General features: G+C 45.8%; 1 protein-coding gene across 1 annotated transcript in view; it reads left to right on the forward strand.

The window, feature by feature from the left end:
* PNN (pinin, desmosome associated protein) overlaps nucleotides 1–27,585 on the forward strand; it is a 499,028-nt gene that overhangs the window by 287,302 nt on the left and 184,141 nt on the right. Inside the window, exons 6-7 of the mRNA XM_044073546.1 lie at nucleotides 3,682–3,837; nucleotides 3,922–4,060. Coding sequence (XP_043929481.1) covers nucleotides 3,682–3,837; nucleotides 3,922–4,060 — 295 coding nt within the window. The remainder of the gene's footprint in view (nucleotides 1–3,681; nucleotides 3,838–3,921; nucleotides 4,061–27,585) is intronic.

Below are 27,585 nucleotides of genomic sequence, written 5' to 3' on the forward strand. Positions count from 1 at the left end.
CATACACTGCCAACAAGACATGGCAGGCCAAACCTGCCACCAAATCAAAGGGCAGAGGCACTCAAACAAATAACAAACCTACTTCAAATATGAGCAATAGAAAAGGTTCCTTCGGCAGAACAAGGACAAGGATTTTATTCAAGACTGTTCCTTGTTTCAAGAAAAGAAAACCAATGGAGACCCATCCTGGACTTGTCCGCACTGAATACTTACCTTATTGTGCTAAAATTCAAAATGCTGACTTTACAGCAACTCCTTCCCATGCTGGGCAAGGGGTCTTGGCTGGTAACTCTGGACCTCAAGGAGGCATACCTGCATGTCCCAATCAGACAAAGTTGCAGAAGATACCTCAGATTTCTTGCAGGCTCAGAGCATTATCAATTGTCAACATTGCCCTTTGGCTTATCTACTGCGCCCAGAGTGTTCATGAAATGCCTGGCATCAGTAATTGCACATTGCAGACTTCAGGGGATACAAATATACCCTTACCTGGACGACTGCCTTATACAAGCGGACAGCCAACAAGCCTTGTTAAACTTGGACTATGTCATTCACCTACTGCAGGCTTTGGGATACACAGTCAATATTCGGAAATCAAGACTCGTACCATCCCAACAAATACCTTTCCTGGGTGCCACACTGGGCACAAACACCCAGATGGCGTTTCTGACAAAAGAAAAACAAAAACAATTACCAGAATACTTCAGAAGATTGGCAACACATACCCAGATGACCACAAGGAAAATCCTGCAGGCCCTGGGTTTCATGGCATCTTGCATTCTTCTGATTCCACATGCAAGGCTGCATATGAGAAAACTACAATGGTATCTAAAAAGTCTATGGTCTCAGCACAGCCACAGCCTGGAAACATTGATCCCACTCATTCCATGCCTTCAAAAAGAATTTCTGTGGTGGGCTCAAGCAAGCCAGATAAAGGTCTGCCTTTCAGCAAGCCTCATACAAGTCAAACCATAACAACAGACGCCTCAGACCATGGATGGGGGGCGCACATGCAGGGCAGATGCATTCAAGGACAATGGACACAAAAAGAAAAGCACCTGCATATTAACCAAAAAGAAATGCTGGCAGTGATACATGCAATCAAGGCCTTCGAAAAGTTCATGCATCAGGGCCATCTACTAATAAAGACAGACAATACCACAGTTATGTGGTACATAAACCAGCAAGGAGGTACCCATTCCTACCCTCTTTGCAGACTGGCAGTCAATCTCTGGGATATTTCCCTACAACTGAAAATAGAGCTACAATCCCAGTTTGTACCAGGGAAGGACAATGTTCTGGCGGACAGCATCATGGATCCACACGAATGGATGTTGCATCCAGACATTTTCGTACAAATAGCTCAAGCATGGGGAAGGCCGGATATGGATCTTTTTGCCTCCCACTTCAGTCACCATCTGAAAAAGTTTTGCACAAGGACATACCATCCTCAAGCATGGAAGGTGTGGACGCTCTCTCCTTCAGTTGGAACTCTCTCTAACACTATATGCCTTCCCACCTCTTCCTTTGATGACCAAGGTGTTACAAAAGATCAAGACAGAGCAACCGAAAGTCATACTGATGGCTCCAGACTGGCCAAGACAACACTGGTACCCACTGCTACGGAGCTTGACACACACCAATCCGTGGCTCCTTCCTCAATGGCCGCTTCTTCTGACACAGCACAATTACAGGACACTTTACCCCAACTTGAAAGCATTGAAGCTGACAGCTTGGAAGATTCCATGACTATTACTCAGGATACACTTTCCAAAAGGGTGAAAGATATCATCCTGGAGGCACGCAGACCTTCCACTAGAAAGACATACTCAGCAAAATGGAAGAGATTTCTTATCTGGAACAGCAAAAAGGGTCAGGACCAATCACTGATGAGCATTCCACAGATCCTGGAATACTTGGCTGAAATGCTCCACAATGGCCTTTCATATTCCTCCATAAAAATACATGCTGCAGCAATATCTGCCAAATATAACACTGATCCGCCTGTATTTTCTCACCCATTGGAGGCCTAGTACTAGAAAATCCTATGCTGAAAAGTGGAAAAGATACTGTTTTTGGAGCCAAACGCAGTGGATGGGCACAACAGTGCCTAGCTTACTGCATATTCCTCAGTACTTAGCAGATGTGCTCTACAAGGCTTTTCCTTGTAGTCAATTAAAATTCATGCCTCTGCCATTTCAGCACTTAATACTGAGCCTCCCCTCTTCTCTCATCCCCTACTTAAAACAATTCCTCAGAGAGGCCAAAAATTTAAGATCACCCAGGAGAGCCTCTACTCCTGCCTGGGACCTCAACTTAGTATTGGAAAAGCTCACTCTGCCTCCTTTTGAGCCAGCTGCAACTGCAGAGTTGAAATTCCTTTCTTGGAAAACAGCCTTCCTTCTAGCCATCACTTCAGCAAGAATTGTCTGAATTACAGGCCCTCATGGCAGTGGAGCCGTTCATCATCTTCCATGCAGACAGGGTGTCCCTCAGGACCAGTCCTTCCATTATGCCCAAGGTCGTGTCTGGTGTGGTCCTTAATCAGTCCATTCATTTGCTTACTTTTTTCCCAAATCCACAAAGCAAAGGGGAACGAATACTGCACTGTTTGGACATGACAGACAACTTGGATTTTATTTGAACAGGACTAAGTTTCTCAGAAAATCTGAACAGCTGCTAGTTGGCTTTGTTGCAGGGGCAGAGGGGAAGGCCATTTAAAAGCAAACAATTTCTAAGTGGATAGCCCATCGCATTCATTTCTGCTGTAAGCATCATGGAAAACCTACCCCATAGGGGATAAGATCACATTCCACCAGGGCTGCATCTACCTCTACAGCCTTTCTCAGAGGTGTCCGTACCAGGGACATCCTAGAAGCTGCCTGGAGCTCTGTACATACCTTCGCCAAGCATTACCACATGCCTATCTTTTGTAAATCCAGAGCTGGTTTTTCCACTGCAGTTTTGCAGGGCTTAATAGCTGGTGCTAATGCTCTCTAACTTCCTCCTCCCTTCCTTAGCTTTGGGAAGCAACCCAAACGTAATGACTGCAACAGTGAAACACGAAGAACATAGTACAGTTGTGTACACTTACCATAAATGTAGATGTTCGAGTGTATTCACTGTTGCAGTCCTGGTTACACTCCCTCCAGCCCCCTGACTTCTCTTGGCTAATACCTTTCTTCTGGTTTAGTGTATTTCTGCTTTCTGGTGTATTTGCTTTTTGTTGGAGATGTAACCTAACATATAATTGCTTCCCATTATGGGGCACCTGACATCTGGGGCAAGAAACACTGATGTAATGGCATTGGCTGGATGTTTTATACCCCTGATGACCTGACATCATGGAAGAAGACAGCATCCGGCACAGGGATCCAAGACTTTGATATTCAGACCGGCTGAGGGCTACCTGCAGGCAGATAACCCAAATGTAATGACTGCAACAGTGAATATACTCAACATCTACATTTATGGTAAGTGTACACAACTGTACTTTTTCCCCATCTGATTTCATTTTTAAGACTTAAGTGTTAATGCGTCTGTTTACTGAGAGCATAATGGGATCATGGAGGTTTGGTATTTTAAAATTATTTGAAGTAAATAGCTATAGATATTTTTTAGTCTTGCTAGTGAATGTGCTTTTGTGTAAGTGTACAATGCTAAATCTTTGCTCATCTTCAGCAAAAAAGGCGCCTAGAAGTTGAGCAGAAACTTGAAGTAAAAGCAGAAGAAGAGAAGAAGCAGTTGGAAAATGAGAGGCGAGAATTGTTTGAGGAGCGTCGTGCCAAGCAAACTGAGCTGCGACTTTTGGAACAGAAAGTTGAACTTGCTCAGTTGGTGAGTTCTTAGGCTAAAGGCTGAGCTTTGATTAAATGTTCTGTTTTTCCAGTTCTGACTTTTACCTTTCCTACTCTCTCTCAGCAAGAAGAATGGAATGAACATAACGCAAAATTAATCAGATATATAAAAACGAAAACAAAGCCTCCAATATGCTATAGACCTGCCAGATTTTGTTCAGCTACACAAAAGCTTATGAATGAGTCGCAGAAAAAAATGATGGGTAAGTGCATTGAGAAAGACAGCATAGTGGCATACTTCAGTGTACAGGTACCTCCTAAGATCAGAATTTTGTTTGTCATGTTTTGCAAAATTTTGTTGCTGTTTAGTGCAAAACTGGGTTCATAGGTTGGTACTAGGCTATCGGCCCTAGGAACTATGCGAGCCTAGCCATAACCATTCCCTGGATATTTCTTCCCACCATATTTACTTCTCTGGGCCCCTGTCTAGCAGGGCGACTGACATGATCCCCAGGGTGAATTTCCCATCTCCCATCCAATCATCAAGGTTCCTTTTGAAGAGGGCCGATGAGGTGCTCTGCTTGACATGTATGGGCAGTCTATTCCAGACTATGGGGAATCTCTGGGTCAGTAACCTATCCCTCCAGCATGTTTTGTTCATTGTGATGACAAGGTTTAGATCCCTGGAGCGTGTGGCTCTGAGGGATTGGGATTTCTTTAAGTGGAGCATGTCCAACAGCTCAGGGTTTGACATGGCCTTGTATGTTAAGCAGAGATCGCCTCTGAGTAGACGATATGCCACAAAGTATAGCTGGAGTTTTTTTAGACTGTTAGCATATGGCATCTGCTTTAGGCCTGTGATTCTTTTAGTCAGGTATTTCTGTGGCCTTTCCAGCTGTTGCAGATGTCTTGTGAGGTACATACCAAACGGTGCATTATACTCTATAATGGGTCTCATGAGGGATGTGTACAATGGGACAATGACCTCCTTCTTTTTTCTGGATGAAAAGCCCTTAGTGATGAGGTGTGCCACATAGAAGGATTTCCTGACTCTTGTGGCGATGTGGTTATCGAAAAGTGAGACCACTGTCCACCTAAGTCTCTGATCACACTTTCGATATTTAGTGTCCTGCCACCTATGTGGTAATTCATGTGTACATGTTTTTTTCCAAAGGGGATAACTATACATTTCTTGGCATTAAGCTTGAGCCCATAGCTCTGGCACCAGGCATCTGTTTCTGTAAGGCCCTTTTGTAGAATATCCACATAATTTGGGGATTCAATAATTGCTCCCAGTTTGCAGTCATCTGCAAACTTTGTTAGCCAGAGTCCCTTAGTGTTGGCCTGTACTTCGAGAAGTAGATGCCAAACAAGAGTGGTCCCAGGACTGAACCCTGAGGTACTCCACTTGTCTGGAGCTGGATTTGGAGTCTGCTACTTTTACAGTCTGGATTCTGTCAGTAAGCTAGTTGGCAACCCATCGAGTGACATAGGGATTTATGCCCAGCTTAGTAAGTTTATCTATGATTCCAAAGTGGGGGATGGTGTCGAAGACCTTGGCGAGGTCCAGATAGGCTGTGTGGACCGCCTTACCCTCGTCCACAGCTCTGGAGACTGATTCGAAGAAGTCAATCAGATTCAGGAGACAAGATCGGCCTTTCACAAACCCAAACTTGGTGGGGTCCAGTGTTTGAAGGTTGCCAGTGTCTTTGTTTATAAGTTCCATGATAATGCATTCCATGCTCTTGCAGATCAGGCTTGTCAGACTGATGGGACAGTAGTTCCCGGGATCCAAGGCAGATCCTCCCTAGTGGGGAGGGATAACTGTAGCTGTGCGCCACTCAGTGGGCACAAAGCCTGAGGTGAGGCTATGATTAAACAGGACACTTAGGTGAGGTGCCAGTTCATTTTGTAGTTCATGTAGTACACAGCCTGGGATGTCATCTGGTCCCATGGATGCTGTATTCTTAGCTTTGGCGAGTGCGGTTTCAACCTGTGTGGCCGTGATCATCGGAATTTGGCAATCTTTTGGTATTGAGATGGGCCCTTTAGTGGGTGAGAGGGGGGTGAAGTTGGCACTAAATCGATCTGCCAGGATATTGGTAATATCCTTGGGATCAGTATATTTAATGCCATTCTGTTGTAGCTCAGAGCAGATCTGAGCATTGCCATTTAGATTCTTGACATAACTATAGAATGCCTTGTGGTTGTCTTTGGAATCTTTGGCAATTTTATTTTCGTAACTAGCTTTTGAGGATTTTGAGGGATCTCAGCTTCTTACTGAGGCTGGTGAGGGAGTTTTTTGCATCCTGGGATTTTCCTCTTTTTTTGCAACAGTTTCTTCTTTCTCTTGTATAGTTTGTTTATAGCAGGGGACCACCAGATTGGCTTCCTTTTTTTGGAGAAGAGCATCTGGGTTCTGTTTGGGTTGGCACGATTCTTGCACGCATGGATGTGCTCGTACAGTGCCTTAGTGTAGGATTCTGCAGTCAGACTTCCAGATCCCATCTGTGTGGGTATTGTGACTGACTTCAGTAGCTTGAAGTTGGCTTTGGAGAAGTTTTTTAAGGAGGTTTCCTTACTGGGGGGTGGGATGTGGATGTCAAGGGTGACTTGCTTATGGTCAGAACTGACCAATGAGGGGGTGACTACTGGTGTGGAGCATCTATCTCCCATGTTGGTAATGACCAGGTCTAGGATATTGGAGCCCCTGGTGGGACAATGGATTAGTTGATCCAAGGCTTTGGAATTTATGAATTCCAAGAACCATTGGGAAAAGGAGTTGGTACCTGAGTAGTTTTCCCAAATAATGGCAGGGTAGTTGAAATCACCCGGTATTAGGGTGTTTGGTTGTATCTTAATATTTTCCAGTGTGTTTAGAAAGGTGTAGTGAGAATCTTGGGGCATGGTGGGGGATCTGTAGCAAGCTACAGTTTGGATTACATTCTTACCTAGTGTTTGTTGCATTTGGAGAATTTCAGATGCATTGTGTTGGGCAACTAGCCTGGAGGTGTGAATATCCTTAATGAATATGGACACTCCTCCACCTTTAGTGTTTCGGTCTTGGTTTTGTGGCTGAAAAGTGTGGTAAGAATTGTAGCCTGGTATTGCAGGGGTGCTCTCTGGAGCCTTGAACCAGGTCTCAGTTACTGCACAGATTTCGATGTACTTCATTTTTAGGAGTGCCTTGAGAGAGTGCATTTTGAGGTTTAGACTTCTAGCATTGAGTAGCATTACCTTCAGATTTTGCACGCTTGTATCTGTTATGGTGATGGTTTTATCCTTTGAACCTTGCCTAAAAAAGGCACTATAGCTGTGGCAAGAGCTATAGCCAGTAACCTGAATCCCAGGGGTGACAGGTTCAGACCATCTCTGGCAAAGCATCGAGGTTTGTCGATCATGTCCTCCCAGGCAGACAAATACTGGATCCCCTTTGAATGACACCAGAAGCTTAGCCAATTGTTGAAGTCAGTAATTTTGTCCTTCTACTGTGGTATAATTCTGGGCGAAGGCAGGATGCTACTCAGGGCTAGGGTCATACCTGCCTGGGTCACATGATCCAAGAGCTCTTCCATGCCTCTCTTCATGTTGTCCAGAGAGGTACATCTCAAGTCATTCACTCCAGCATGGACAATGACAGAGTCGTATTTGTACTTGTTGTGGAGTGACTTGAGTGCATGCGTTATGTGGTGAATCCTGGTACCCAACAGGCAGCTGACTGTAATTTTCTCCTTGTTCAGCCTGGTGAGTGGGACATCAGTGTGCCTGACTATAGAGTCACCTATGACTAAAGTGTTGGGTACATTGTCTTGCCTTAGGGGCTGTTGTTTGGGTGGCACACTGGTGATGTCCTTCAAGGATGCATCTGCAGTCCTAACAAATGGGTTGTCCTGGCCTCAGGCAGCCCTTCGGTCGGCTGGATTCCAAAGTCTGGGTCTGGCCTCTGCTGATGTCGCACTTCACCCGACGTCATAGCTGCAGTTCAGCGGGTATAAAGGCATCAGCCGACGCCATTTTCCCTAGTCTTTCTTGCTGCGTGGCGCCCGAAGCAGAAGCTGTTCGCAAGTGCCGGTCGGTCAGAACCAGAGATTGCTACTACCGAAGACTTCTAAAAAGCTAAGTACCCCGTTGGGGACTCTTTCTTGCCTCAGCCGATGTAAGAAAAAGTGAATAACTGTTTAACTTGTGGGAAACAAATACCTCATAAAGATTTCCACTCTTACTGCCTACCTTGTTTAGGCCCAGACCACGACGTAGCAGCTTGTCTAGCCTGTGCTTCCTTCAACCGACGAACACTTAGACGTCGGTCGGAGTTTGCAGAGGAGTTTTTTGGCTCCGCTTTTGCTTATATCATGCCGTCGGAGACTCCGACTTCACATTTAACTAAAAAGCGTAAGGAAAAGGACCGACACTCGCGGTCCGCGGTTTCGGCCGAAACCGCGGCTAAGACAACCGCGAGTGTCTCGCTTTCGGCCGAAGCCGAGTCCACGGTTCTTCGGCCGAAAGCATGCCTCCTTCTACCGAGGCCTCTTCCAGCATGGCTGAATCTGCTACTGAAAATCCACCTGCTCTTACAGTTTCTTAGGATTTATCAGATACTATCCCCTTAGATGTATCTACTCCTGCACGTGGAGCTGCTAGGCCCCCTGCATCCATGTCAATTAAGGCTTTTGCTAGGGCTAAAGCAGCTAAATCTTCAAAGGCCGTGCCTGCTAAAGCCCCCTCTCACAGGCCTAGCTCTAGTACTCAAATGCTTAGTCTAGCAGAGGATCTCGTTTCCTTAATCCGGGGAACCCAGTCTCACCCTGACAGGGCCTCTCACCCACCTCCTGAGAAGAGGCTTAGAGCAGAGCCCCCTGAGCCAGTTTCTTCAGATTACTCCTCGGATGATTCAGAAAATACAGATCCTCCAGAGGGCCCTTATTCTCCATATGAGGACTCTGATGCAGAGGATTTCATACCTTCTGCCTCTCCTCCTGAGGAATTTTCTTTTGGGGAAACCTTGCATGCTATGAGGGAACAATTTCAATGACAGGGCCAGGATTTTACAGACTCTAGGAAAAGGTTTAGGACCTTTTTGCATTTGCCACAGCATAGGCCTTTAGCTATTCCTCCAGTACTTACAGTTGTGGATGATGCATTTAATGCTTGTACTGCCCCTGACTCACTGCCTCCGGCCCCTGCTAGGCCCGACAGATACTACAGGGTTCCGGACACACATTATCATTTGTATAAGGCTCCTATTGCAGATCCTGAAACTATTTCACAGGGCCCCAAAGCTGTAACAGCTGCCTCTGCCAAAAACCCCCTCCCCTCTGAAAGAGAATCTAGGGCATTGGAGAGATGGGGTAAAAAAGTTTATACTTCTGCTACTCTTTCGGCTAGGGCCTTAAACTGTCAATTCCACATGATTCAGTATCAGGAATTTCTGTTAGATCAGCTCACTAAAAAACTGTCCTCGCCTGAACCTTTAGACCATAAGTCCCTTCAGGATTTGGTACATAACACTCAGCAGGTCAGTAATCATTCCTTAAAATGCGGCTATGATGCACTGGAGGCTTCCTTTAGATCAGCTATGACTGGTACAGTGATCAGAAGGCATGCATGGTTAAAGAGCAATCCTTACCAGACCATGTAAAGTCAAAGCTTCTAGATGCTCCCATGGAAAAGCACAGTTTGTTTGGTTCCCCTGCACAGCAAGTGTTGAAGAAGGTGGAAGAAAAAGCTAAATCTGTCCAGACAGTCAAGGATTTCTTACAGGTCCAGCCTCCGAGGTTTAGTAGGAACTGGCCTTCCAAGAATTGGTCCTTTCCAGACACCACCAGAGCACAGAGAGGCAGAAATAGATGCCCTAGAGGCAGAGATCAATCCAGAGGTGCCTACAGGGGACGTCAGTGGCAGCCTAACAGCCAGAGAACTACTGCCACAGATCCAGCCACTACCTCTTCTACAGGACAATCACAGTGACTTGGCTCTGAAACCGCCTACCAGGGAACAACTGGCAGCACCCTTAGGCAGAAAATTAGCCTTATTTTCAGTAAATTGGCATTACATTACAGGAGACAAATGGATTTTACAGACAATAGACAAGGGCTACAGGTTTCACTTCCATACTCTTCCAAGGAAGAGAGGAATGCCAAACCTACCTCCAAACCAAAGGACAAACGCTCTACAGCAAATAGACCACTTACTAAGGATGAGAGCTATAGAAAAGGTACCGGCTATGGAACAAGGACAAGGATTTTATTCAAGGCTTTTCCTAGTACCAAGAAAGGAAAACCAAGGGAGACCTATCCTCGACCTGTCCGCTCTAAACACATATCTCATTGTTCCAAAATTCAAAATGCTGACCCTACAGCAACTTCTTCCCATGCTGGGCAAGGAGTCTTGGCTAGTGACTCTGGATCTCAAGGAGGCATACCTGCATGTCCCCATACGACCAAATTGCAGAAGATACCTCAGATTTCTTGTAAGATCAGAGCATTATCAATTCTCAGCATTGCCTTTTGGCTTATCTACTGCGCCCAGAGTATTCACGAAATGCCTGGCATCAGTAATTGCTCATTGCAGGCTTCAGGGAATTCAAATTTATCCATACCTGGACGACTGCCTGTTACAAGCGGACAGCAAAGACAAATTAACAAAAGATTTGAAAAAGGTTATTCACCTGTTGCAAGCCCTGGGATACACAGTCAACACAAAAAAGTCAAGGCTGATACCATCCCAAAGGATAATCTTCCTGGGTGCAGAACTGGACACATCAAACCAGATGGCATTCCTCACAGCAGAAAAACAGAAGCAGCTACCACTCTATTTCATGGCATTAACAACACAGAACCAGCTTACAGCAAGGAAAATCCTGCAAGCCCTGGGTTACATGGCATCCTGCATAATACTAATTCCACATGCCAGACTACATATGAGGAAGTTGCAATGGTACCTGAGGAATTTATGGTCTCAGCACAAGCACAGCCTAGAAACCCAAATTCCAATAATTCCATGCCTGAAGCAAGAATTCCAGTGGTGGGCCCAGGCCTGTCAATTGAACAAAGGACTGCCCTTCCACAGGCCTCACCCAAGCCAGACTATCACCACGGACGCCTCAGACCTCGGTTGGGGGGCACACATGGTGGACAAGTGCATACAAGGCTTATGGACTCAAGACCAGATGAACCTTCACATAAATCAAAAAGAGATGCTGGCAGTAAAACAGGCAATTCAGACATTCAGACCATTTCTTCAACAGGGTCATTTGCTGATAAGGACGGACAACACCACGGTTATGTGGTATATCAACAAACAGGGAGGCACACATTCATATCCTCTATGCCGGATGGCAATGGACCTCTGGAATGTGGCCCTGAGCCTCAACATTCAGCTCCAAGCCATATTCGTGCCAGGAAAAGAAAATATACTAGCAGACATCTTAAGCAGAACCACCACGGATGCCCACGAATGGATGCTGCATCCAGACATCTTCAAAACCATCACAAGGAAATGGGGTCTGCCAGAAATAGACCTGTTCGCATCCCCACACAACCACCAATTGAAAAAATTCTGCACAAGGACATACCACCCACTTGCTTGGAAGGTGGACTCCCTATCCTTCAGTTGGGAAAACCTGACAGCATATGCATTCCCACCTCTTCCTTTGATGCACAAAGTGCTACTGAAGATCAAAGATCACCCGAGGATCATCTTGATAGCTCCAGATTGGCCGAGGCAACATTGGTACCCGCTACTGAGGAGTATGTCCTGGGAACACGCATGGCCTCTACCCCTCCTACCTCTACTGCTAACACAGAACAACTTCAAAATCCTGCATCCAAACTTGAAAACACTGCAGCTAGCTGCTTGGAACATTACATAAGGAAAAATAACCCAGATTTATCTCAAAGGGTCAAAGACATTATCTTGGAGGCTCGCAGACCCTCAACAAGGAAAACTTATTCAGCAAAATGGAAAAGATATCTCATTTGGAGTGCAACAAAAGGAGTAGATGCATCATTGGCAAACATAGCTAACATCCTGGAATACTTAGCAGAGCTTTTCCACAATGGTCTGTCTTACTCCTCCATTAAGATTCATGCATCAGCAATTTCAGCAGAATACAACATGGATCCTCCAGTCTTTTCTCAACCTCTACTCAGGCAGTTTCTCAGAGGAATTAAAAATGTAAAGCCACCAAGGAAACCACCATTGCCTACATGGGACTTGAACTTTGTGTTAGAAAAGTTGACACTCCCCCCTTTTGAACCAGCAGCAACAGCAGAATTACAGTACCTATCTTGGAAGACTGCATTCCTGCTTGCAGTCACTTCAGCTAGAAGGGTTTCTGAATTACAGGCTTTAATGGCAGTACAGCCCTTCCTTATCTTCCATCAGGATAGAGTGTCCATGAGAACTAATCCTACCTTTATGCCAAAGGTGGTCTCCAGGGTATCATTAAACCAAGCAATACACCTACCAACATTCTTCCCCAACCCACAGAACAGGGGGGAAAGATTGCTGCATACCTTGGATGTACACAGACAATTTCGCTACTACCTGGACAGAACCAAGAACAATAGAAAAACTGACCAGCTTCTGGTAGCATATGCAACAGGAATGGAAGGAAAAGCAATTTCAAAACAAACAATCTCAAAATGGATAGGAAATTGCATTAGATTTTGTTACTCTTTTCATGGAAAGGCAACTCCAGAAAACATCAGACCTCATTCCACAAGGGCTACAGCCACTACTACAGCTTTCTTACGAGGAGTGGCTACCAAAGACATTTTAGAGGCTGCTACTTGGAGCTCCGTGCATACATTTGGCAAGTATTATAATCTGCCTTTATACTCCAGATCCCGAGCAGGTTTTGCCACTGCTGTTTTGCAAGGGATCTTAACTACACCATAAACTCTTAGTGCCTCCTCCCCCAGTTTGGCTATGGTATTCTACCCATTTGTTAGGACTGCAGATGCATCCTTGAAGGACATAGTACAGTTTTGTACCTACCATAAATGTAGATGTCCGAGAGGTATGCATCTGCAGTCAGGATTACCCACCCTCCTTCCCCTCTGTGGTACTCCTAGGGTATTTGCCCATCTTGTAGCTAGCTGGGGGAATCTATTATGGTGTATTTGTTTGTATATATGTATATACATGTTTATTTCTATTTGCTCTCTATTGTTTGGAAACATTTGCATTTATCCAAATTTAGCCTTCCTAGAGGGCACCTGGCATCTGGGGCAAGAAACAGAGGAAAATGGCGTCGGCTGATGCCTTTATACCCGCTGAACTGCAGCTATGAAGTCGGGTGAAGTGCGACATCAGCCGAGGCCAGACCCAGACTTTGGAATCCGGCCGACCGAAGGCCTGCCTGAGGCCAGGACAACCCATTTGTTAGGACTGCAGATGCATACCTCTCGGACATCTACATTTATGGTAGGTACAAAACTGTACTTTGTGAGCTGTGTCACTTTCTTTGTGACTGGTGGTTTGCGTTTCGGCTTCGGAGGTCCTTGTTGCTTGGGCAGGTTAATGTTAAGGGCCTCCGCATATGTGGGTTTAGTGTTGCCATGTGTGGGTGTTGATGATGTGGGTTTTGAAGGGCTATGAGTTGCTTAAGGTGTAATGCAGGTGTTAACCTTCTCCTCTTGACTGTCTAGCACAATCTTGGCCGGAGAGAGCTTTGCTCCCAGTTTGACTATGTAAGTGCATCTCTTTCAGGTTGTAGTGTTGGGTGGTTGGAGGAGAGGATTGTCTGTGTACATGCGGCAGTTGCCGCATTGCCCCAGTATGCCCAGATTCACCAGGTGGACAGGAGAAATCACCGGAAGCTGACCCTTGGACATGTCTGTTTAGGTGCCTTTTTGTAAAGTTTGAGCTGTTTTCCCTTACCTTTGCAAGGTACTTTGCAATTATAGTCTATTTAGTGCCTATGATTAATTTCTCCTTATTGATAACGAGAGCTGAGTGCTTGTATCAGTTTCAGGCTTCCTAGTTCTTTCCAGTAGGTTCTAGAGCAAGTGCTAGTCACAGGGGTTCAGATTTTAGTGCTACTACTGAGAAACCAGCTAGTTTTAAGGGAAAATTTGAAGAGCACAATTTCTGACACCTGGAATAGTTTAACTGTAGCCTCGCAGTGCTGCACGATGTGAAAAATGTGCAGAGACGCACGTTTTTAAGCCAGAAAGTTGAAAGGGATAGAAATCAGCCCAGAAGGCAAATAAAAAGGTAATTATGTAGGTGTGCGAATTCTGACATTAATCTGCTGTATTCAGGGGGGTGATGAATAATGGTTACTAGAGTGCTGTGTTGCTCTTGTAGGGCATGCTTTTACAGCAACTAACACTGGAAATGTCCAAGTTTTGGGATGAGTTATCCCCTTAGAAATTATTCAACTTACCAATCGGTGCTTGAGATCGCTTCTGTTGTCAAATTTAGAAGCTTATGAAGCGTTTGTAAGGAAATTTCATTCGTAAAACAAAGTGTACATCGTGGCATTCACCTAGATTAATTATGGGTAATTTTGATGCAGTTCTTTCCAGTTTGCATTCATTGTTTTGCAGAGGGTCTCATCAAGGCTTTTTAAAATGATTTTGCATAGTAAATATTTCAGCAAGAATATCTGTTGAGGAAAAGATCCTCACCTGCTTTTTAGAGAAGGGTTTTCAAACAACTTTTTGCAGCTATTTAAACAGAACAGTTAAGTTGTTTGATCGGGTATTACTTTCTCAAGTATTTTAGTCACTCTTTCACTTTGTCATTTGTAGTAATGAGCTTTTAGGTTTTTACTGAGGTTTATTTCAGGTTTAGCTGGTGAGTAAGTGTGTGACAGTTACAGGCAGAAGAGAGACATGAGAAGGAAGGTGATAAAGATGTGTGAGGCTTTTTGCACCATCTCAAATCTGTTGCTATTTCATATCAAAACTTGCTGTTAATTCTGTCCCAGAAAAACAAGCTAAATTTGATTTGGGAAGAAGTTCCTTTAGTCACTGGGGATAAAAACTGATTAGCAGTGTTGTATCTAAAGAGGTATTTTCCATCTTTGACTGTTAAAGTAAGTTTTATGAAAGATGTAAAGAAATAAAATTATTTTTTATGCTGAATAGTAAGAGTCATGTTCTAAGGACCATCAGTGCCTTTGTTATACATCATCAGAAAGTTGAGATTGCACTTTATTTTGTAGTATTATCAGGATTGCAAGAATCAGTATTGTGATACCAGAATTTGTAACTGTTATTTCTACAGGTTGAAGCAAATTTTGAACCTCCCTGTTAAACCTTTTGAGAGTCCCCCCTGGCAAATTTCACCCTTCCCACCACAATCGCCACCTCCACAGATATGGGTATTGTGCCACCCTGTATTCCTACTGCTTGTATCTGTTAACTCAGGACTGCTGAAGGATGAGTACTTGGATACTGCAGTTCCACATTTAGTACATATTCCCCCTTGTCATATTTTCCAGTACAGGTGATCACAATTAAGATCTTGATCTTTTAAAGGGTACTAGAATTATAAGAATGTGTGGACATTAATGGTATTTCTGTACTGCATTTCTGGGCATCGCTTCAACTTTAAATGCCAAAGTATTTTATTTTTTTCCCTTCTTTGTTTCACAGGCAAAGGGAAAATACTAATGTGTGTAGTCCAATCTCGCCTCCATTTTTACATATGGGTTCGGAGCCAATCCTCTGCTCCGACTCAGCCGATTTACAAGCTCGAAGACTTCTGGTTGGCTCGTGGCTAGTGTACCAGTACAAACCCCAGATCTAGTTTGCCTCATCGAGTTCGGTTGTGCTTCTCTTGGCTCTGGCTAAGTGTCAAATTATTTTCTATTCAAATATAGTATTAGAGTTAATATTGTGTTAGGGTTGCTATTATCCTAGGCAGTTGCGTTGTTTGCCCTTTTGGTGCAATCTTAGTTTAAACTTGTTAGCCTGGTATCCTGTGTGCCAGTTTAGAGTTCCTTGTAGGCGCCGTTGCACTTTTTTTTTCTATATCAGGTAGAGTGTTAGTTTTTGGTGGTTTTCCGCTGTTAGTTAACAGGGACTCCTGTTATTTCTAACCGTTATTGGATCTCCATTTAGCAGTCAGCTTAGTTTCCTCAGAGATTGTATTTTTGGTGGGGATCTGCTTAATAACTTAGGGTTGGAGTTCCCTTCCCTAGTATGCTAGCTATTCTTAAATTTTACTAAATAGTCTCATATACAGTTTCTGTGTGCATAAGTTTTTTCTTTTTCTGGTCTCTCTAAATTAGAAGACCTAGCTTTCTGTTCCACCGGGTAGGCCTGTTTAAGTTAGAGGACCTTGTCTTCTCCCCTTCTTCCTTTCCTGGGTGTTGCGTGTGTGTGGAATGTCTAAAGAGAGTAAGAAGTACAAACCTTCGGATTTTAAAAAATGCATGAAATGCTCCCAAAAGATGTCTTTAACGGATGGCCACAGTAGCTGTGTCTACTGTTTAGGGGCCATCAACTTGCAGGAATCATGCTAGTTTTGTCATGCTTTCTCTCCTAGGGTGTTACAAGAGAGAAAGAACAAGCTTATACTCAAGGGTCTACTTAAAACCATCTTTTGAGGAAGTTCTATCCAGCTCTTCGGCTTCCTCTAAGTCTGGAAAATCTAAGTCTTCAAAATGGCCTTCTCCGGCACCAGCTGTGGTCTCGGAGCCGCATCCTAAACAGTCAAAATCTGCCTCCTCGAATGTGCAGCCTTCGGAGCTGAAGGAGAACACTGTTGTGGTGTCAGAGCCGACCTCTGAACAAACTGAATCAGCAGTTGAATCTGCTACTCTGAGCCGGTCTTTGGATTCCCTACCGGTTTCTGTGTTACTGCAGTCTCCAGTGCCCCCTAGGTTAAGATCCCCTACTATGTCTTCCAGGAGCCTTTCGGAAGATGATTTGGAGGGTAGTGTTGAGACTCTTGAAGTAGTCTCCTTTACCAACATTATTTTTGGCTCCGACCGTCTGCTCCGGAGCCACTCGATCCCTTGTCTGCTTTTCCTCCTTTGAGCCATGTTGGCCCTTCGGAGTGGGAGTGCTTGGTGCCACCGGAGGAACTATCGGTTCCAGCTCCCTTTGTCACTGCTTTGGAGCCGGGTTCGGCTCCGACATTTGGTGCCGTCCGTTGTATCCAGGGGCCGAAGCTCTCCTGTCGGCGCCGATGGGGAGGGTTGGAATATATTCGATTCCGAGTCTTTCTGTCAGTGCATCGGCCAGAATGAGCTCGTACCCTGCATCTGCCTCGGAGCCAACGACACTAGTTCCGACGTCAACCTTTGAGATGATGAGCGTGAATTCTCATTCTCCAGCCCTTACTAGTGGTACCAGCACTCTCCCTCCGAGAGCACCCCCTTCGGTCTCGGCCTCTACTCTCTCCGGAGACAGCAGAGACCCTCAGTCTCAGGAGCAATTGGCTGGTGGCCCCCACTCTTCTGAGGCCTCCCCGGAATGTCCTTTCGAGGAGCCTCCCCTGAAAAGGATATGTATGAGGAAGCATGTTGACTCCCAGGATGAGTCTTTGACATCGGACACCGACCTCGAGGAATCGGAGGGTCCCCCAGTTGTCCTCATTCTCCTTCGTGGACATCCTAGAGATCCGTAAGCAGAGGTGCGACTGGCCCACTGTCAACCCTTCTGATGAGTCTGTGTACCTGAAGGCTTTCGGGTCTCAACCTTCTGCCTCTTGGGTGTCTCCACCTTTTGACGAACTGATGGATCTAGTTAGTCAAAAGGCGTGGGATACCCCTGATGCCGTGGAGTCAGTCCCCAGCAGAACTAATAAGTTTCTGTCTGCCCCTCCTGGTGAAGAGTTTTTGTCTAAGGGTGTTCCCATAGATGCCATGGTGGTGGCGGCGGCCACAAAGGAGGAGCTGGCGGTGACTTCCCCTGTTCATATGCCAAACAAGGATTCTCAACAGATGGACAGATTTGGGAAGCGTATCTTTAGATCTGAAGTAGTTAACTTAATTTGTGCATCAACCTATGGGTCTTCGGATCCATATCGGATCCAAGCTGGCAGTTTCCAGCAGCTAAGATCCGAGCTCCAAGCTCCTCCCCCTTACCCATAACTCCCTGCCATCCCTTCCTGACCTCAGATCTAGTTTGCCGCGGTTTGAACAGCAGCTTGATCTAGAGCTTTCGAGTTTCTAGTGCTTTTTCTGTGAGAAAAATCTTTTCCTTTTTCTTAAGTTGAGGGATTTTTTGAGTGTGGAACTAGTTTAGTTTTAGTTTAGAATGTTCCTTCGGGTTTTGCGTTCCCTCCCCCTTGCTTTTTTTCTAGAGTGTTAGGGTATGTTGTGTGGTGGTCTTGGTGCCTAGTGCTTGTGTTTAGTTAAAATGTCTGAAGCCTCTAAGACATTCTTTTCTAAATGTACCGAGTGTGGCCATCAGCTTTCCCTGGCTGATGGCCACACTCAGTGCATTTTATGCCCTGGGGTTGAACACCTTTCTTCTGGCTGTACTATTTGTGCAGCGTTCAACCCCAGGGTTGTCAGGGACCGGAGGTTGAAGCTGATCCTGGCGGGACTCCTGCCCCCGGATTCGGCTTCGTCCTCCGGCCCTTCCGTGGTCCCTGCCGCGGCACCATCCACGGACCCTTCCCTTCCTTTGGCCGGGACTCAACCTCCCTCTTCGGGCCAGGAGGATAGGGAAGCTAGGAGGGAGAAGCGCCGCGAGAAGCACAAGCGGTGGGCCAAAGCCTCTGCGTCAGCCCCGCCTGTTAAGCGGGTCTCTCCCCCTGGGACGGCCGGGCCTTCTTCTCGGATCCGTTCTCCCTTCTTTTCGCCGGGGCCAGAGGAGGAGGAGACCCGGTCTCCCTCGAAGTCATCAAGGCGGCACTCCTGTCCCACCTTGGTGGCCTCTTCCAGGTCGACCAGAAGCCTGACTGATGCAGACTTGGACCGGATGATGAGAAGGTTCCTCCAGGCCCAGCTGCAGATGGGAGTGCTCCTACCTCCCCCCCTCCGGGGGGGGGGGCTCAACCCCCTTTTTCACCCCAGTAGCTCCTTCCCCGACCCGCTTTCTGGGTTCGGGGTCTTCGGAGCAGAGTAGTGTTGGAGCCGGTTGGATGTCTGCGCCGGTAGTCTCGGGTACTTCGGCGCCGACAGTTCCCTCGAGTCTGTCTGGTCTCTTTTCTACAGATCCTAGTTCTCAGAGCCGAGAGCGGAGCTTCGGATCAGAGGCGGTCAGTGTACCTTCGGCTCCGACTAGGTCGGAGCATACTGGCCCTTTGGATACGATGGCTTCGGCCCCGATCTACCCGTTGGATCCGAGGGAGGGTCGGCTCTCGGATCGTAGGGGGGAGCGTCTCTCCTTTGGCATTCGACGTGGTAGAGAGGGTTCTGTCAATGGAATCCAGACCCCCCGGCTTTAGCTACGGCTCCACCCTGCACTCCCTCGCAGATGGGTCCGACTTCTATCACCTGGCCCCAGGGACAGCCTGCTCAGACATCCCAGATAGTTCCCTTGTTGGAACAAGATGCGGCTGGTGAGGCCTCCTCGGACAGCCCCCCTGAGGAGGTTCCTCACAAGTGCAAGTGGAGGCACTTGGACTCCCCCGAGTCCTTGACTGAGGACAGACTTGGAGAAAGGGGAAGGCTCCCCAAGATCACCCCCCCCCCCCGGAGACATCTCATTTGGAGACATCATGGAGATGCTCAGGATCGGGGCGGGGGGGGTGGTCTTCCCCAAAGCCTACCTCGGACGAGTCTGTGTTCCTGGAGGCATTTGAAGCAGGCCCGTCTACCTCCCCTGGTAGACCTGATCACTACCAGGGCCTGGAAGGAGCCGGACACTGTGGAGCCCGTCCCCAAGAGGCCTGACAGAATTCTCAGCCCACCTTCGGACAGGTCCCATTGGAGCAAGGGAAGCCCTGTAAATGCCATGTTGGTGACGGTGGCCACCAAGAGGGAACTGGCCCAAGAGAGTCCCTCTGTCCATCCCCCTGACAAGTCCCGGGCGATGGACCGTTTGGAGAAGCGGATGTTTGCATCAGCCACCTTCTCCATAAGGTCGCTGAACTACATGGCACATGTCATACTGCTCCAGCGGGGTCTTATCAAAGAATACGCTGGGTCACCCCCAGAGTCCATGTCGGCAGAGGACAAACAGGTGTACTCTACCCGAATGGCCACTCTCAGGTCAATTTCCAATACCTCTATGTGGCTGCTGTCCCATGATACAGAAGGGGCCGCTAGAGCTAGCGGAGCGGGCGTCATCCTAAGGCGACAGGCCTGGCTCTGCCACTGTGATTTTGCGGAACCCTTCAAGGCGTTATTCGCTAATGCCCCGTTTGGTTCTGCCCTTTTTGGCAAGACTGTACATGATACCTTGGTCCAGAGCGAGAAAAACTGGAAGACGTCTGCCGTCGGAGTCTGCTTCTCTGCTCCCCAGCGGTCCTTATCGAAGAACCAAAAGGGACAGAAGAAGATGTGGTTTCGAAAGTCTCAGCAATCCCGTTTTGCTCCGGACTCTCCGTCCTTCAGAGGCAGAGGGGGACAGGGTGGACGCCGCCCTAGAGGCAGAGGGGGCCCGAAGAACTTTGGGTCCAGAGAACCTTTCTCTGATTGGCCCACGCAGCAACCCTGAGGGTTTACCCGACTGCTCCACTCTGGAGGCAGTCTGGGGGCGTTTCTCGAAGCACCTAGCAGCTTGGGAGTCCATGACAGACCGCTGGGTGCTTCGGATTATATCCAGAGGCTACGAGATTCCATTTCTCCATTCCCCTCTCAGACCCAGATTCCTCCCCGATGTACCACCCGATCAGAGGGAGGCCGCAGCTATAGAGATTCGGCAGCTCCTAGAAAAAGGAGCGATCCAGCAAGTCCCCCCAGACCAGTACGGTTCGGGTTTTTACTCCAGGTTGTTCTTGGTGAAAAAAAAGACAGGGGACTTGAGACCTATCCTCTACTTATCCCTACTGAACCTGGCAATAGCCAAAGAAAAGTTCCGGATGGTCACTTTTCAATCCGTTCTCCCCCTCTTGCAGGAGAATGACTGGATGTGCTCCATAGACCTCAAGGATGCGTACCACCACATCTTAATGGACAGACGATCCAGGAGGTTCCTCCGCTTCCTGCTAGGAGCCAGTCACTATCAGTTCAGGGTCCTCCTCTTTGGTCTCACCACAGCCCCCAGGGTGTTCACCAAGGTGTTAGCAGTAGTAGCGGCCCACCTGAGACTCCAGGGAATTCAGGTCTTTCCGTACCTGGACGACTGGGTCCTGACTGCCCCCACACGGCATCTACTCTGCGCAGCCAGGAATTTCTTCCTTCACTTAGCTCCCCGGCTGGGGATCACAATTCATGCTGGGAAGTCCTCCCTGCTCCCGACTCAGGTCATAGATTTTATCGGAGCCAGGGTAGACACAAACCAGCTCTTAGTTTTCTTACCTCCGGACTGGTTGCTATCCCTAAAACTACATGTGGAGGCTATTCTTCATTGTCCGAACCCTCCGGCGGAACTGGTCCTGGGGGCCGTAGGCTCAATGGTGGCTACTATCAATCTCCTCCCCATGGCGCGCCTGAATATGCGAATTCTGCAGTGGACACACTCCAAGCCCAGTGGTCCTTCCTACGTTTTCCCCTAAGCCATCCTGTCCCTCTCAGCAGGGTTTGCAGGAGTGCCCTCTTGTGGTGGCTCCAGTCTCCGGACCTCCTAAAGGGGCGCCTCTTCTCTGTCCCCTCCTCTAACCACAGTGACCACGTACGCCTCTCGCCTTGGGTGGGGGGGGGCATTGTTGTGACAGGACCGTCCAAGGCATGTGGAACAAGACAGAGACCTCACTGCACATCAATGTCCTGGAGATGAGGGCTGTGCTGTTTGCATTGCAAGCACTTCAGAGCCTTCTTCCCAGCAGGACAATTGCGATCCAGAAGGACAACATGTCTGTTTGGTACATCAGTAAACAGGGGGGAACCAGGTCCTATCCACTTTGTCGAGAGGCCATGAGGGTTTGGGAATGGGCGATTTCCTCCAACCGCTTTCTCATAGCGACGCACATTCAGGGTCGGTCCAGCATCCTAGCAGACAGACTGAGTTGCACCATCCTTTCCCCGTTTGAGTGGTCTCTGAATCCCAAAGTAGCGAAGCAGATCTTCTCCAAATGGGGTCAACCTTGTTGCGATCTTTTCGCCTCTCCTTCAAACATGAAGTGCGGCACCTACTTCGCTCTACTTCCTCCACCCGGGGAATCCCCAAAAGACGCTCTGGTCCATGCTTGGCCTCCCGGTCTTCGTTATGCTTATCCGCCCCTTCCCCTGATGCTCAAATTTCTGCAGAAAGCCAGACGGTTGGGGTGCACGATAATCCTCATTGCCCCATTCTGGCCTCGTCAGGCATGGTTCCCCTATCTGTGGTCTCATCTAGTGAATCCTCCCTGGATTCTAGATCCCTTTCCGGATCTGATATCTCACCCCCTGGGCCTACCAACCCCGAACCTGGACAACCTCAAGCTCGCAGCTTGGTTGATCCAGTTCCACTGTTAGTTCGGACTCCCGGTATCTCTTCCCAGGTCAAAGCGATCCTAGTGGCTGCCCATAAGCCGTCTACTAGGAAGGTTTATCATAGCAAATGGAAACGTTTTTCTATTTTGGCTGAACATCAGAACCTGGATCCTTTCACAGCTCCGTTACCAGCTGTGCTGGATTTTCTGCTGGGGCTGTTGGATAAAGGGGCTAGCTCTTCCACAGTCAAAGTACAGTTGGCGGCTATCACTCATTACCACGTTGGATGTGATCTTGGCCCTCTAACTTCATCCAGATTATGTAAAGCCTTCGTAAAAGGCACCTTCCTCCTAAGGCCTCCGGTGAAAGACGTGATACCTCATTGGGACTTATCGCTGGTGCTCCAGGCCTTAACAGCTTCTCCCTTTGAGCCTGCTGCCTCGGTTGATCTCAAGTTCTTATCCTGGAAAACAGCCTTCTTTGTCGCTATCACATCGGCAAAGAGGGTTTCGGAGCTTCAAGCCCTTTGTGCCAAACCTCCGTACTTGGTTTTCCATAAGGATAGGGTTTTCCTCAGGACCAATCCCTCTTTTCTCCCCAAAATTGCTTCTGAAGCTAATATTAATCAGTCTATTAATTTGCCGGTCTTCTTTCCCAACTACCAAAATAAGGGTGAATACAAGTTACACTCTTTGGATGTACACAGACAGTTGAGATTTTATCTGCACAGGACAGCCTGTCATAGACATTCTGATCAGTTATTTGTGCCCTTTGCTAAATCCAGTTTGGGGAAAGCTATTTCTAAAGTCACACTATCCAGGTGGGTTTCCCAGTGTATTCTTTTGGCTTATGAGAGTTCTGGCAGACCTGCTCCTCAGGGAGTCCATGCCCATTCAACTCTGTTTCTACCTCTGCTGCTTTTCGGGCTAGAGTTTCGTTGGATGACATTTGCTCGGCTGCCACGTGGGCCTCATCTCACACCTTTATAAACCATTACAAGTTGGATCTGGTTTCCAGAGGGAGAGCATCCTTTGGCTCCACAGTGCTCTGGAACATCCCTCCTTGAGGGCCTCCCAAGGTTCAGGTAGCTGGGGACTCTGTCCCATAGGTTGATGCACAAAATGAAGTTAACTACTTCAGATTAAGAAGTTATGTACTCACCATAACGTTCCATCTGAGTAGGTAAACTTCATTTGTCAGCAACCGTCCCTCCCTCCATCCCCCTGTCCCTTTCAGATGTTCTTGATATTCCTGCTTCACGGTAGTTTGTACCCGGTTACCTAGACAGGTTGTGATGTTAAGCCTTGTTTTAGGCAAACTCGATCTGAGGTCAGGAAGGGATGGCAGGGAGTTATGAGTTAGGGGGAGGAGCTTAGAGCTCGGATCTTAGCTGCTGGAAACTGCCGGCTCGGATCCAATATGGATCTGAAGACCCATAGGTTGCTGACAGTTTACCTACTCAGATGGAACGTTATGGTGAGTACATAACCTCTTATTCAGCTGCATTTACCCTTCGATCGTTGAACTATCTCACTCCACGAGATTGCAGAGGGATCTTCTCAAGGAGTTAGGAGATTCTATACAAGGTGCGTGTACTGAGGGAGTCCTTGACAAGATTTCTGCTCAGTTGTCCACCTTAAATTCTATCGTTAACTCCTCCATGTGGCTTATCTCCTTTGCGACTGATGGAGCTAGTAGAGCAGCGGGTTCAGGAGTTGCCATGAGGCGTCACTCCTGGATGCACTTGTGTAATTTTGTGTAACTGTTCAAGTCTACTCACCAGCGCCCCATTTGATGGTTCCTCATTGGATCTAAGATGGACACACACACACGGTGTGAGCAAGAAGGAAAGACTTGTCTGCCGTGGGAGTACGTTTTGCTGATGTTCATAGTGTTTCACTATTGCAGTCATTACACTTGGGTTATCCTGCTGGCAGGCGACCCGTAGTCAGCCCAAGTTCCAAAGTCTTGGTCCGGCGTCGGTTGCTGTCGCCTCTTCCCTGACGTCAGTGCGCCAGGGGTATAAAAGTTGCAACCGATGCCATTTTCTTCAGTCTTTCTTGCCACGCGGTGCCCGAAGCAAAAGCAGTTCGCAAGTGCCGGTCGGCCGACTCCTGAGATTTTCAAAATTGAATTTCAGAACCGAAGTCTTCAATAAAGCTAAGTACCCCATTGGGGAAACTTTTTCTTGCTCCAGACCGAAGTCAGTAAAAGTTAATTGTATTTCTTGTGGGAAGCAAATACCTCATAAGGACTTTCACTCTTACTGCATTCCTTGCCTAGGCCCTGACCACAACATTACTAGTTGTCTGTTTTGTGCTAGATTCAATAAATGCACTGTTAAACGTCTGATTTTGCCTTGCATTATTTTGGACGATTTAATTACATAATGCTGTCGGAACAACCGACGACCAGAATGTATAAAAAATGCAGAGAGGCATCCGAGGTCCAAAACCGATGAAGCCTCTTCTAGGCCAGTCACCGGTTCTCAGTGAGGCCCTTTTGCAGCCCCTGACACCCGCTACCTCAGAGCCACAGGCCGTAACAGACAGCCACGTGGAGACACCGAGGCCTGTGGAAACTCAAGGTATTGGGCCTACGGAAACTATGCCCTCAGATGGGTCCGGACCTGCTGAGCAGGCACCGGCTTCTGAGGGTGTTTTCAGACCTTCACCGCTTACAATTAAGGCTACTACAGCAGCAAAGGCAAAGTCCAAAACACCATTAAAGACAAGGAAACAAGTGCAGCATTCTCCAGAACAGTCATCCATGCCAAAGAAACAGATGCTTAAAATGGCCGAAGACCTTATTACTTTAATCAGGGGCCCCCATCCCCCTCCTGACAAAGAGGCCTAGGCAAGACACTGATTATGATTCCTCTGATCAGGTTTCCATTTAGGTTCATAGGTTCATACAAGGCTATCTGCCCAAGGGCATTTATAAGCCTAGCCAGAGTGTGTTTGGCTTTCGCCACCCATTTTAAATTAATTTTGCTATGCCCTTTTTCGAGGTTAGCATACTGTGCCTCTGTCCAACAGACAGAAGTGATACCCGGGGTAAACCTATGATCTCCCATCCACTCATCAAGATTCCTCTTGAAGAGAGTCAATGAGGGACTCTGCCTAACCTGGACTGGGATTTTATTCCAGAGTGAAGGGAGCCTCTGGGTTATGAATCTGTCCCTCTAGCGTGTCCTATTTATTTCAGTGCTGAGGTTCAAGTCTCTCGAGCGTGTGGCTCGATGGGATTTGGACTTTCTTTTTTTTTCAAAACAGGTTTATTATTTTAACATACAAGAGAAATATCATAATTTTATACAAGTAATTAAAAATAGATATGATTATAACATTCAACAAAACAACTAAAGTATTTACAAAGACATCCACTACAATCAGATCAATTAATTAAACTAAAATACCATGCTATTGAAATTAGGATTTTTTTAACAAATTTTGTAAATTATCCCATACAATATAAGATGTTTTTCTAGCTGTTCTTGACCTAATTGTGTTTATTTCCATATGGCACACTATATTCATAACATTTTTAAATTCATTGAACGAAGGAGGTGTAGCTGAAATCCAATTTCTGGTTATTATTTTCCTAGCCACTGCTAGAATAGACCATAACAAGGGAAGCTTAACATTTTTAACACTTTGAGGTACAGGTGTGTTGAATAATATAAGAGATTTAGAAATAATGAAATTATCTGTAAAAAGAGCCTGCAAAAATTCATTAATTGACTTCCAGTATTCTTTCAATTTTATACAGTCATAAAACATATGAGCCCTTATACAGTCATAAAACATATGAGCCCAGTTAGCATTAATTTCTACATTACATCTCTTACATACATTATCTTTATTATTTATTTTATTCATCATCAAAGGTGTATAAAAAGATCTATGTAAAAATTTCCATGTATAAAGTCTCCAGACAATGGAAGACGTAGTTCTATAGGCAGATTCCAATATATGTTGTTTATCTTGTTGATTTGGTGGGTCCCCATTAATAGAAGTGAAATAATTCCAGTATGTATCTACACTGTAAAAAGTTTCTTGTCTGATAATTTTATGTATGTATGAAAGTTTACCTTTATCAGAAACTTTATGTTGTAAATTTAATATCAAGTAATCAATCAGTGTTGGAATAGATTCTTTAACTGTTATAGACATTAGATCTATTCTATTAATGAGATGTTGTCTAAAGGTCTGAACCTCTAACCAGCAAGTTTCTCTTAGATCAAATTCTTGTTTTAAGAAATCTAGATTTTTAACTTTATCATCAGATATCAACTGATACCAGTACTTTAGATCATTATCTATAGCTAAATGAGTTCCTTCAGAAGTAGATGACAAAAGCATACCCTGAGTATACATTATAGGGAATATAATAAAATTCCATTCCCTATACTTAGGGTGCATGAATATAAAGTTACGATAGCTAATAATAATGTTTAATGGGTAACAAACCATATGTTTAGGTGTAATAGGTGAAGTACAAAATTCCTTTAGTAACCATAACATGGAGTTATTTACTATCATATTTTTATGTGTTAAGGAGATTTTCATGAAGTGCATACTAATTAGCTCCCAATAATCTTTCCATTTTGCAACATATGACTGATCTATTAATAAAGTAATAACTTTTACAATAGAAGAGATGGTATATAAATTAAAGTCTGGAAAAGAAATACCCCCTTGAGACCAGCTATTAGTATGTTTCTTTAATGCAATCCTAGGTCTATTAGGTGCCCATAGGAAATTTAACATTAGTGTATTCAGTTTCTTGATAATTATTTTTGTAGGTGGAAGTATTATTGATTGTATTAAGTATAAAATCTTGGGGAATATTATCATTTTAATAATTGTAAGTCTCTCCTCCATAGTAAAAAACATATTATTCCAGGTATTAAAAAGGTTTTGTATATTAAGAAAACAGGTCTAATTATTATATATAATAGATTTAATATCTTTAGATAGTATACCTAAATAAGTTATCTGACCTGAATTGGGTACATATTTAGTAAAATCACTAATGAGAATATTTTTTCGTGTATATATAGGTAGTATTTTAGTTTTTTCTTCATTGAATATTAAACCAGAAATACTTTTAAAATTCATCATTTTATCAAATAGAGACTGCATAGAAGAATTAGATCCTGCTGAAGTAATTAGAACATCATCTGCAAAAAGTTGAATTTTGGATGTTATATTTTCATCTATTTCAAAACCCTCTGTCAGTACTGTTTCTGATCAAATTAGCCCAAGGCTCCATTACTAAAGTGAATAATAGTGGAGAAAGTGGACATCCTTGTTTTGTACCTTTAAAAATGGGTATTTTTGTGAAACATATGTT

This window comes from Protopterus annectens, chromosome 6.part0 (genome assembly GCF_019279795.1).
Source record: "Protopterus annectens isolate FY-2018-M chromosome 6.part0, PAN1.0, whole genome shotgun sequence".
In the NCBI taxonomy this organism is placed as follows: domain Eukaryota; kingdom Metazoa; phylum Chordata; order Ceratodontiformes; family Protopteridae; genus Protopterus; species Protopterus annectens.